General features: G+C 47.0%; 1 protein-coding gene across 3 annotated transcripts in view; it reads left to right on the top strand.

Annotated features, from left to right (window-relative positions):
* The first annotated feature begins 204 nt into the window (after positions 1 to 204).
* The window catches only part of CDC25A (cell division cycle 25A), a 28086-nt gene continuing 15801 nt past the window's right edge, over positions 205 to 12489 (top strand). Inside the window, exons 1-8 of one of the 3 annotated variants that reach the window (XM_032412650.1) lie at positions 205 to 446; positions 1448 to 1521; positions 2830 to 2872; positions 3562 to 3598; positions 4069 to 4167; positions 5956 to 6075; positions 8784 to 8918; positions 9473 to 9547. In XM_032412650.1, the coding sequence (XP_032268541.1) occupies positions 277 to 446; positions 1448 to 1521; positions 2830 to 2872; positions 3562 to 3598; positions 4069 to 4167; positions 5956 to 6075; positions 8784 to 8918; positions 9473 to 9547 (753 nt within the window). In that variant the 5' untranslated portion in view covers positions 205 to 276. Of the gene's footprint in view, positions 447 to 1447; positions 1522 to 2829; positions 2873 to 3561; positions 3599 to 4065; positions 4168 to 5955; positions 6076 to 8783; positions 8919 to 9472; positions 9548 to 12489 lie in introns of all 3 variants that reach the window. The other 2 variants (XM_032412649.1, XM_032412651.1) reach the window with 2 other exon arrangements.

The following is a 12489-nucleotide window of genomic DNA, read 5'->3' as shown; positions in this document are numbered from 1 at the left end:
TAATCTTCAGGTTGCCGGCGCCCGCCCGCCCGCTGGCCTCGCGGGGTGCGGGGGAATCACCCGTGCATGTGGCTGGCGCCTGCCGGGTCCGCACACCCGCCCGTCCGCGCCGCTTGCCCGCGGCAGCCGCGTCCCTGAACCGCGGGGTCGTGTTTGTGTTTGACCCGCGGGCGCCCGCGGCGGGGCGCGCGGCCGAGGCCGGTGCCGGCGGGGTGGGGCGGGCGCGGCGGAGGCGGAGGAAGAGAGAGCGGGAGCCCTGGGAGGCCGGGCGCCGCCATGGAACTGGGCCCGGAGCCCCCGCACCGCCGCCGCCTGCTCTTCGCCTGCAGTCCCCCTCCCGCGCCGCAGCCCGTCGTGAAAGCGCTGTTCGGCGCACCAGCCTCCGGGGGCCTGTCGCCTGTCACCAACCTGACGGTCACCATGGACCAGCTGCAGGGGCTGGGCAGGTGAGGAGGGACTGGCGAGCGGTGCCGCAGGCCGCTGGGCTCCCAGACGGCTCTCGGGGGGGGATCCAGCTGGGAAACGGGCCCGGAGCGGGGCGAGACCTGTCCGCCGCTCGTGGGCCACCCCGCTGATTTGGGGCCCGCCATGTGCACCCTCCCCCCAGGCGGAATGTTGGGCGGGAGAGGCCGTTCCGACCCTCCAGGGCCGCCCTCAGCCCCGAGCCGGGCCCGGTGGGGGGTGGGGTCAGCCCGGGTTCCCCACTTTGGCCACCCCTTTCAGATTGCTTTGTACTCTTCTGTCCCAATCCCAGGAAGCTCTTTGTAATCTACCCCACGGGGGCAAAGCGGACCCTTTCAGGCGCTCACTTGTACCCTTTGCTGAACCATCTCGAAGGATCTTAGCTTCCTGCGAGCTTTGTTCCTTCTCTACAGAGAGACATGGCATTTTCTTAACTGGAGTATGTGCAAAATCATCTCAGTTCCTTAGCCCGTGCACATTCCTGATGTCCACCCCTGCTTTCCTAAGGCCAGGCCTTTTTATTCAACTTTCCATCCTCAAAAGCTCCCTGGACTTTTCCTTATGGCAAAACATGCATCCCACGGTGTTTCTGGTGGAGCTGATTACCCTTCAGTTTTGGACGTCCCATTTTCTCTGTAAGCACATGTCTTGTACGTTTTCCAGCCTCTGAAAAGCAGGAACTTGTCTGATTCATCTTTCATCCTAGCAGGTACCTAGAACACATGCTCTCGTTTCAGGAAATACTCCAACATCATAGTCCTCTTGTCTACAGCCTGACCCAGGCCATGCCTACCCACTCCATTCTCATCTTTTATATTCAAGTGCTAACTGGGTGTTTTGGGTGGCAAAATGGGGTCTGTGGTGTGGCCTTAGAAGTAGATGGTTAAGAGCAGCCTGGATACTTGCTAACCTCATGGCCTGTCTCCTGTATGTAACCTTGCAATTAGGTTTTAGAAATACATAGAATTCTTTCTCTTGCTTTCAGTGAATATGAACAGCCGCTGGAGGTGAGAAACAGCAGTCTGCAGAGAATGGGCTCCTCTGAGTCAACCGATTCAGGTATTCCTGTAGTCTTGAACATTTATTATGTGTTTACTACATGGGGATCAAAACTTGGGAATTTGTTGTAACGTGCGCTTCACCTAGGAACTTAGTTTGGTGACTAGTTGAGACAGTAAACAAGAGTCATGGCATTCCGTGACAAATACCCTTAAAACAGGACAAAGAAGGCCCTATGGTAGTATATGGAGGAAACAAGTGTCCAGTGTCTGCATGGTGGTGGTGTGTGCTTGATCTTGAGGATGAGTAGTTGGGTAAAATGAACTATAACACCAAGACCAGAAAAGCGTATTGGTTGAAACACAGAGTCAAATTATTGTTTCAGTGAGCCTGCTATGGAGGAAATGGACCAGTGCATTTTACTCTAATTCATAAATTCATGGTTATATTTGCACAGATGCTTTAGGTTAGGGAATAAGAGCAAAGGTCTTAAAATGTAGACTTCTTTTTTTAAAGATTCCAGTTATTTATTTGATAGAGAGAGAGACAGCGAGAGAGGGAACACAAGCAGGGGGAGTGGGAGAGGGAGAAGCAGGCTTCCCGCCGAGCAGGGAGCCCGGTGCGGGGCTCGATCCCAGGACCCTGAGACCATGACCTGAGCCGAAGGCAGACGCTTAACGACTGAGCCACCCAGGCGCCTCTTAAAATGTAGACTTCTTAAGAACTAGGGATAGGATGCTTACTTGTGGCAGCGTGGCAGATGAGAGTATCAGAGCTAACACTTGACTTCCTGCAGTTATATGGAGAGGTGTGCACTAGGCAGACGCTGGTGGGTCTGGGCCATACTGAGAGGTGTCTCCTACACCTTGCTCCCTTTGGTGAGATGAGCACCTTACTTGGTGTTATTTAAAGGCAATGAATACTTGGCTTGTCATAGGACTAATAAATGTATTTTTCCAAACCCCCAAATTACACATATGATCTGACAAGATAAAATATTTTGAAGTCAGAACTATTCCAGAAAACCAGTACCTATTCTTTCCGTGGTCAGCACTCACAGAAAGTTACCTGGGTAATCTCTGAATAACCAACCAGTCATCATAAGATTATGTTTAATTGTCACAACTTATTCCCTTGATGGTATTTGTAAGTAGGAAAAGGGGATTGGTAGATATACCATGAAAATGTTAAGACTTGTGCAGATACAAAGTTTTTGACAATCAGATAATGATGCCACTTTAATTCTGGCAAAAGTCCAAGCCTGAGTCTTGATTGATGGCTTAAGGAAACAGTACTAGTAGTATTTTTGTTTTAATGACAAAATGGTGTCTCATGTATTATTTCCTGAGGTTTTATTATTTCCCACAGGCTTCTGTCTGGATTCTCCTGGGCCCTTGGACAGTAAAGAAAAGTATGTATTCACTGGTTTTAAAAATTTGTGCTTAGGAAAGACTTTTCTTAATTTTTTATTGAAATTCTTTGTGCCCTGGATGGGAGCCCTGGATTTAGCTGACCCGAGTAAGACTTGTGGATCCTATAAATAAGTCTGGTGCCTTTAGAGAATGAGTTGTTTGTGCCAGCAGTTTTTAGGACTTCCCATCCTTTATTTTAGCTGTAATTTGTGGTGTTCTCTTCGAGTCTTGCCCAAACCCTTACTTCACCCTCTGGCATCATAGACTTAAGAGAAATGTGGGGTTTTTTTGTTTTGTTTTTTTTTAAGATTTTATCTCTTTATCCGAGAGAGAGAAGGAGAAGCAAACTCCCTGCTGAGCAGAGAGCCTGATGTGGGACTCAATCCCAGGACCCTGAGATCATGACCCAAGCCAAAGGCAGACACTTAACCGACTGAGCCACCCAGGTGCCCCGAGAAATGTGTATTTTAAGAGAAGACCTGGGCTTGCTCTTTTTACCTAGAAGCCCGGTAATGTTGGGGGTGCTTGTGAGAACAGGACAGCCTCAGAAATCTGTTCTTCCATCTTGCCTAAAATGGGGATGTTTGACTCCCCCCTCCCCAAACTATAGACTAGACCACTGCATCTGCTAATATGAATACCTCTCTCTTGTTTTATTCTCATTGTTTACCTTCTGATCTCATTGCAGCCTTGAAAATCCCATGAGGAGAATAAGTTTCCTGCCTGTAAGTTAGTTCCCTTTTTATTTTGAGCTAATTCATATTATCTGTCTCCTTAGCTATCAGTATGACCTTGATGGGAGACCTTAATTTAGACAGCAAAGACTGCTTTTCCTTAGTCTTATAAGCACTCAAAACACCTAAACAACCTCACCTTCAGTTCTAACTACGAGTTAGATACAGGAAGTATTCTTTTTTTTTGCAAATGATATTTCTGGATTGATTTGGTACCCTAACTCTCTGCTGAGAGGGCTGTAGACCTACCTTGTGAGGTTAGGTGGGAAGCCATGTAGCGGGATCTCCTACCCCATGTTGTGGCAAGGTGGAACCCTGGCCACATTTCTTGGTTACCACCTGCAGTGTGTGAGGAGATAAACCCCACCCCCCCCACTGCCATTTTTGTTTTTCTTTTGAACCTGAGTTTCATTGAATTGTCATTTATGTACCCTAATGTCTTTTTTTCATTTTGACAGCAGAAGCTCTTGGGATGTAGCCCAGCTCTGAAGAGGAGCCATTCTGATTCTCTTGACCATGATGTCTTTCAGCTGATGGACCAGGATGAGAACAAGGAAAACGTGAGTGGCCTCAATGTATTAATGTAGGATAGAGGTAAAGCCAGAGGTGGCTTAGAGAAGTGGCTGGGCTGCTTTCTGGGAAACTAGACCTTCACCAAAGTCATGCATGGTCTCTGCAGTCAGAAACCTGGATTTGAATCCTGCTTGTGTGACCTTGACCCATTACTTCTTTTTAGGCTTCTTCATTTCTTTGTTCATAAAATATGAGTAGCAGTAACTTGTAGGGCATTATGGAATTAAATAAGATAATGTATATAAAGCATTTAAAGTGGTTCCTGGCAGGGAGGAGTTGCTCAGATGGTAGCCCTTAGGAGTAATTTTATCCATGAATACTTTATCCAGAAGGGTCTGCCCAGGCCCTGCCTCTTTGTGCTCACCCTGGGATGAGTTGTAAGCTTAGGAAAAGGCTTCTTGGCAGTATTTGAAAGAACAGGGCCAACAAGTCTCAGGGAATCACAGAGTAACTGAACTGGTAGCTTAGAGGGTGAGCTTGTGGTGGTCCATCCAAAAGTCCAGGAACACCTGGCCTGGCTTTTCTCTCATACCTGCCAGGTGCACTGCACAGGGTAAGCACCCAAAACAGTTCCGTGACTTGGCTCAGTTTTTCCAGCCTTCATTCTCACTATATCCCCATTTGATTTCCTCCCCTTTTCCATCCCCTGCTAAAATGCCACAGTTTATAATCCTTATCATCTTCCAGACTTCGTGTAAAACCTACTGCCTCCATGAATTCTCCCAGTGATTCCCTTAGCAACTTGTGAGTGGTTCTGAGGGACAATACATAAAGTGAGTTCCTGCCTTGAGTGCTTGGAGCACTGCCTCGGCGTGCTTGCGTGCGTGCGTGTGCGTGCGTGCGTGTGTGTGTGTGTGTACGTGTACTGCCTTCTACTGGACACACCAAAGCTGTACTGATGCCTGGTTTTCCCCTGAACGTGGCTTTTCCCAGGATTGCCCGCTTGGAATTTTGTTCTGGAGGGGAAAGAGCATAGATGGTGGTTAAAGAGCTCTTGTGATCTTAGGCACATCACTTAACCTGTACGGCCTAGTTTCTTCCTCATCTGTAAAATGGGGTGATCGGTGATGGTTATATGAGTTAACGCATAGAAAGTACTTAGTCCTGTGTTGGCTTATACATACTCTGATATTTGCTGAACACTTCATCACAAGTGAAGTGGCTGTTTTAGGCAGGCGGGTTATAAGTGCTTTCAAACTTGAAGTAAATGGAATCATACAGAATGTATTCTGTCACTTCTGGCTTTCACTCAACATGTGCAATTCATTCATGTTGAGTAAAAACAGTAGTTTTCTTAATTTTCCATTGCTTTGAGTATGGAGTACAATAACTTTAAGTGGAAAATAATTACCTCCTGTTGGTAGGAAGAAGGTGGAAAATACAAAATCTTCAAATCTAGAGTGAAAAGTTTTTACCCCCATTCACGGGCAATTATATTGAAACCCTTTGCTTTCGATTTTAGGAAGTTGTTGATTGGATTTAGCTTATTAACTCAGTGTTTTGTATACTTGGCCGATATTTATGTTTGTGTCAGGAAATAGTCTTTGTGGTGAGAGATAAAATGCTGCCTTGGAAGTCAGCTGTTGACAAAGTCTGTGAAATTCTTCGTGACACAGATCCAGTGTTGGAGTTAAGCTCAGAAACGGGTAAACCCTTAGTTTGGAGGCAATTACAAAGGTGAGCAGTGCCTGCTCCCTTGGCTGTCTCACCGAGCTACAGCTGAGGCCCTGGTTTTCATGGACAGTGGAATATGTCTGGACTCTACTGTCTTGCAGGAAGCCTTTGAGTTTAAGAAGCCAATAAGACCGGCATCTCGTGGCTGCCTGCATTCTCATGGACTTGAGGAGAGTAAAGATCTCTTCACACAGAGGCAGAACTCTGCCCCAGCTCGGATGGTATGTGCCCTGGCTTTCACAGGGGAGTTCCTGATGGGAACAGAATTGAAGCACCTTCTTGAACCCGGAGTCGAAGACACTACAGTAGCTCTTGTTGTCTTTAACTTGACTTTGTCATTTGAAACTAGACTGTCACATTTTTTGGTGTTTTTGCTGTGTCTGGAGAGCAGACAGGCAGAAGCAGAGTGAGAGATGGTCTGTTTGGAATATTGAACTTGAGCAAGGAATATTTGACCTTGTCAATTCTGGGGAAATAATCTGCGGGCATCCTGGGTCATTCTTCTAAATGTGTGTACGGTGGGATTATAGGTCTTAAAACTTGCTCTTTCATAGTGCCTCCTGAGTGCTAAGAGGTACTTCCCAGAGTGGTTTTGTTTAGAGACAGCACTTGGCTTCTCCCAAAGGTGGTTTATTAAGAACTATTGGGGATTCCAGTGAACCTACCACCTATGGGCTACTTGACAGAATTGGGGGCCACCTACCCCAGGGTTATTTCTTTGCCAGAAAGAGGCGTCACTGCTTCCAAAGTTGTGTACTGGTGATCTGACAGCTAAGGCTAGAAAGGCCCAACGAGATGACCACATTTGGTTTCCAGTCTTTCCTGGGAATTTGCATGTGAAAATACAGCTTTCCAGTCTGGCTTGTGGTCTGAGGTTTGGGTTCAGCCAGTATCCTTGCTCTGTCTAGCATTTGCACAAAGCACTTCTATATATGTTCTCATAAGCCTGTGAAGTAGCTGGAGTTAACCCATTTTACAGATAGGGAAAGTCTGGTGAGGGAGGTTGGCTGATTTGCCAAAGGACACAGATAACAGAAGACCAGGATTTAACAAAATCTACTGATTCCCAACTACACAGTAATTCTTTAAGTACTGGGTATCCAAAACTAAATATCTTTAGTGTGCCCTTGAAGACCACCACATCGGGGTTTATTGTGGTCACCTAGCCTTCCCTAATTATAGGTGACATGTCTGTCATTTGCTGTATCACGTGCACTAGGGATCCCAGAACCTAGGTCACAAATACTGGTATTATAAAATTTTTTTTTAAGAACTCATTTATTTATTTGTCAGAGAGAGAGGGTGCACAAGCAGGGGAACAGCAGGGGGAGGGAGAAGCAGGCTCCTGGCTGAACAAGGAGCCTGATGGGGGACTCGATCCCAGGCCCCGGGGATCACGACCTGAGCTGAAGGCAGACGCTTAACTGACTGAGCCACCCAGGCTTCCCAGAAATACTGGTATTCTAGTGTGAGCCTTCAGAGGGTGTCGCCCCACGATAAAGTTACCTGCCCCTTGGTTCTGCTAGCTGGAAACTTGCCAGTGTGCCCAAAGCATGCTCAGGAGCACTTGTGGAGGATCAGAGGCAGCCTAGAACTTCTGTGAAGCAAGCTGGTGCCTGAAGCAGAGGAGGCTAGCTGCAGAGAGGATCCCTCCTTAGGTAGGCAATTGACGCCAAAAACGAGAGGGCAGCTTAGGGATTAATGCAGTTCTATTGCAAAGGGATTTGTGTCTCAAGGATTATCTATAGGACTTAGGTTGAGACTGCCTCCTTACTGTGGGAAAAGATATATCTCTGAACATTTTTCCTGGCTTTGGGAAGCACCTAGAAAAGATATAATTCACTATCAGCAATGTTTGTATTAATAATGTTTATCTCTAGAATTTTTTTTTTTTAAGATTTTACTTATTTATTTGACAGAGAGAGAGCACCAGCAGGGGGGAGGGGCGGAGGGAGAAGTAGACTCCCCTCTGAGCAGGGAGCCACATGGGGCTTGATCCCAGGACCCTGAGATCATGACCTGAGCCGAAGGCAGACCCTTAACCGACTGAGCCACCCAAGCACCCCAGCAATGTTTATCTCTAGATGGTAGACTTATGAGCCATCTTTCTAAATTTCCTATATTAAATAATATATTAGTTTTATGATGGGGGTTCCCCCCCAAACAACAACATAGTGTCACCTAGTGAGATACCCTACTTTTACTCCAGGAGCAGTTCTCTCTCCTAGGAGAAAATGTGGTGAGAGAAGCTTGGGCCATGTGGTCTTGTGGTAACCTCTCTTAAGCACTGGTTTCCTGATTTGCTAAATAAGTAGAAAAGGAGTTACTCCCCTTACTGTGTTGTGAGGTTTAAATGGAACTGAACACTTAAGATCATATCATAGTGTCCACTACACAGTAATTCCTCAGTTAAAAACAGCACTTGTCATTTAAACTCCAAGTCTAACAGACTAGGATAGACTGTGTAGAACCAGGCCCCCCTTTACCGCTCCCCGCCCCTCTTCAGAGCTGGAGTTACATAAGCATTCTCTAGGCCATTCTGTGGGCAGAGATTGTATCTTCTCAGCCTTCCTCATTGCAGCAGGTTATCCTACTGTGTATCACAACCCGCATGTTGATCCCTGTTCACTGATTACAGTCCTCTGGTAAAGCAAACCTTGCCCTTCGTTAGAGGCTCTCCCCACATCCCACTGTAAGGTGAATTGCTTCTGAGAAGAGGTTTTTGTGAAGGCTTCCAGGCCTGATTCTACCCAGGACTATGTGTAGACATCAAATCCTTTATCATCTTAGGCTGCATTTTCCTTTGATGAGTATCTGCTAAAATTTTACTTCTAATAAATACAGTATGTTTTCCTCATAAAATCTAATGACCCATCCAAGCAAATCCAATCTGATCAGTTATTAACAAGCCGTGAATTCTGTCTTCCAGCTTTCCTCCAATGAAAGAGATGGCAGCGAACCAGGGAATTTCGTTCCTCTTTTTATGCCCCAGTCTCCTGTGACGGCCACTTTGTCTGATGAGGACGATGGCTTCATGGACCTTCTTGATGGAGAGAATCTGAAGGTGCTGTGTGTGTGTGTGTGTGTGTGTGTGTGCGCACGCGCGCGCGCCTGCGCATTCCCCTAAGTACCCTGGGGAAGTCCTGTGAGAAGGAACAGCAATTCCCCAGGGCTTTGGGGTGGCTGATATTTTTGTTCTTTTGGTGAGAATTTATTGAGGCTCTGCTCCTAGTCTAATTAAATCTGAGGTGGAAGTGGGGCAGTTCTTCAAAAGAAGACACCCAGAGGATCCTTCATACCCTGAAGGAACTGACAGTCTATTTTGTACAAGAGACCTGGAACAAGAAGAGTATAAGACGAGCTGGCGTGAAGCTGGAGAGCCAGAGGCTACCTCTTCACGTACCCTTGGGGTAGAAGGTGCTTTTAGCTACACGTTCAGATGTCCGAATTGAGAAACATGATGCTCTTCTGACCTTAACATACTGGGCAATGGGAAAGAGGAGCGAACATTAGAGGCTTCCTATCCAGGCCTGTCTGATACTCCTCAGGCAGAATCACACCTAATGCCTTCAAACTGTTAGTCTCTGCTGGATCTTTATAATAGTTTTTCTCTTTTAGAATGATGAAGAGACCCCGTCGTGCATGGCAAGCCTCTGGACAGCTCCCCTTGTCATGAGAAGAACGACAAACCTTGTAAGTTGTTCCCGTTGTCTGGAGAGAGCCTTGAGTAATTAGGCCTCTGGGACAGAGTGGACTAGACTAAATGGAAAACTAATCTTTCTGCCCACATCACCACAGGGATCAAAAATAGTTTCATTTGAGGGCGCCTGGGTGGCTCAGTTGGTTAAGTGACTGCCTTCGGCTCAGGTCATGATCCTGGAGTCCCGGGATCAAGTCCCGCATCGGGCTCCCTGCTCAGTAGGGACTCTGCTTCTCCCTCTGACCCTCCTCCCTCTCATGTTCTCTGTCTCTCATTCTCTCTCTCTCAAATAAATAAAATCTTTAAAAAAAAAAAACAAAAATAGTTTCATTTGATTCTGTCTTTGAGTCTATGGGCCTTTCCCTTGACTGGTCACTAGTGTTCTCTCGTGTAAAGAGAACTGTTTACACTGTTTCTTTAAGTTTTCTTTTGTCCTCATTGGTGTGTGAGGAAGTCTGGCTGATATATACACATGTAGTTCTTATTTTTATAATTTTTAGTTTATCCCAGCCATTCTTGGTCAAGTTAATGTCTTGTGTGTGTGTGTGTGTTAATGTCCTTTCTGTTCAACTCTGACCTCTCTTACTTTCTAGTTGAAGATCTCAGGAAAACAACTGCTAAATTGAATTCCTCACAAGTGACAGTGATTGATGGCACCTTTGTGTTCTAAGCTGTGGGTGCAAGTACGGATAGTCTGGGGATTGGCCCTGAATGAGGCTGAGTTCACAGGCTGGGGCCTTGTTCGGCCTCAAAACACAGCATCTCCCCCAGGAGCTATTGAGGAGTACACCTACGTGGGCACTCTGAGCTCTTTAGAGCTCCTGTTTGCAAGGTGGGGAGCTGGCTGTCCTCTGTCCCTGGGTCTCTGGCTCTCCTCTTTCTTCAGCTTGTTTGGTTGTTTTGTCCACACTTTCCAACATTTGCACAAAGTCTGCCAAACGTTTGGAACACTGCTTTATCTCTGTTTTCTGCTCAAAGATTCTGCTTTACTACAGGTATTTTCCACATGGGGTTTAGGATTATTTCAGAGCTTAAGGGTGCTGAGAGTATTACCCGTAGAAAGTTGAAGTTTTATATCATTTTTATGTTTTTCCATTTCTCCTGTATAGACTCACCCACAGCTCATATTTAGGACAGATATTTGTGTTTCTTTTGCCTATGTTAAGTTAGAATTGCCTTTGACCCAGCCAGGCATTTGGTTTCAACTGTTACTGATAGAAGCACATCCTTGGATGACTACGTCATTGGAATGGGGTCCAAAAGTGGCCCGTGAAGCTCTGTTTCGCACCTCTGCAGAGCCACCTCTGCCCAGACCTCACGGCTTAACCTGCTCTGAGAGGTGGTCTGAGTTTGAGAAGGGGCAAGCGGCTTGCTGTGGCCACCAACATTGGCTTCAGCCAGGAATTTGAGGCGTCAGTAGATGAACTCAGTCTGTGCTTTCACATTGAGGCTTCCCTTCTAGCCGGTGTCCTTAATTACCCATTTTTATAGCCTGTGTAACATTGTCCTGTCCCAAATAGGGTTTGTCCCCACTGTCATCCTCAGCTACACCTTTGTGGGGTTTTTTTGTTTTGTTTTAAGATTGATTTATTTATTTGTCAGAGAGAGCATAAGCAGGGGGAGCTGCAGGCGGAGGGAGCAGGCTCCCCGCTGAGCAAGGAGCCCGATGTGGGGCTTGATTCCAGGACCCTGGGATCATGACCTGAGCCGAGACAGACGCTTAACCAACTGAGCCACCCAGGCGTCCCTCAGCTACACCTTTAACTCAGTCCCCGTATTAAAACCTGACACTTTAAGCAGTAAGACAGCAAGGAGTGGGTTACTTTGCCACATCTCCGTCGCGGGGTAGCCGCGGAGTTATGGAGCCCCTCGATGGTGAAGCAGACCACAGCTTACCCTGTGTGTGTGGCCTTGTTAAACACACATGTATTGCCACGTGTATCCCATCGAACGGGTGGGCTTCGTGGGCACTTCAAGGGCAGGAATGTGCATCACCCTGGAAAGAGCCATGTGCTGTGAGCAAGTCAGGGGCCGATCCCGCAGAGAAGGCATGTTTGCCAAGGGTCTCACGGTGTGTGGGAACTTGGGGGGCAGGATGTGTCGATTCACGAAAGAACAGTTCATCTGCGTAGCCCTGTGAAGCTGGAGAATGGGGACGTGTGGTGGGCAGGGGCGAGGTTGTGACGGATGTCACTGGTCTGCCAGTCTAAGGGGTTTAGATGGATTTTCCCCAGGGACGCTAGGGTTCGTGGAGTGTGACTGTTAACTGGAAGGGAGGAGGGGTCAGTTGTGACTATGTGGCAAAGTGCTAAAGTGCTAATTTTCTGAATTACGGAGAGAGGAGGGAACAGATAGAAGGAATCATAAATTAGGAACGGGTGGTATTTAGGGGTAATAGTGGTAAAGAAGAAGTCATGACAATGACACCAAAGTTGTCAGTGGGAGAGACACTTTTTTTTTTTTTTAAGATTTTATTTATTTATTTGAGAGAGAATGAGAGAAAGTATACACGAGGGGCGGGGGTCAGAGGGAGAAGCAGACTCCCTGCCAAGCTGGGAGCCCGATTCGGGACTCGATCCAGGGACTCCAGGGTCATGACCTGAGCCGGAGGCAGTCGCTTAACCAACTGAGCCACCCAGGCGCCCATGGAGAGACACTCTTAAAATACATCCTCAATTTTGTTGGGTGTCTTTGTGTGTGTTTAAGTACGTGGTGGGTAGAGAACCTGTGGTCTCCCATCTTCTCCATAGCGTTTGGGATGGTAGAGGTGTGCCCTCAATTATGCAGCCTTAGGTGAGTACAACCAAAGGTCAAGTGGAATGATAGGACCTAGGGATCTGGGTTTAGACCCCGCCTGAGCCACCCACAAATGCAGACCTTGAGAGATGCATTTCATCTGTCTGCATGTTTCCCAGTTTGTAAAACAAGGAGTCTT

The sequence above is a fragment of the Phoca vitulina genome, unplaced genomic scaffold (genome assembly GCF_004348235.1).
Source record: "Phoca vitulina isolate PV1807 unplaced genomic scaffold, GSC_HSeal_1.0 scaffold13, whole genome shotgun sequence".
NCBI classification, from domain to species: domain Eukaryota; kingdom Metazoa; phylum Chordata; class Mammalia; order Carnivora; family Phocidae; genus Phoca; species Phoca vitulina.
Note: the sequence above shows the minus strand (reverse complement) of the source record. Positions and strands in the feature narration are given on the sequence as shown.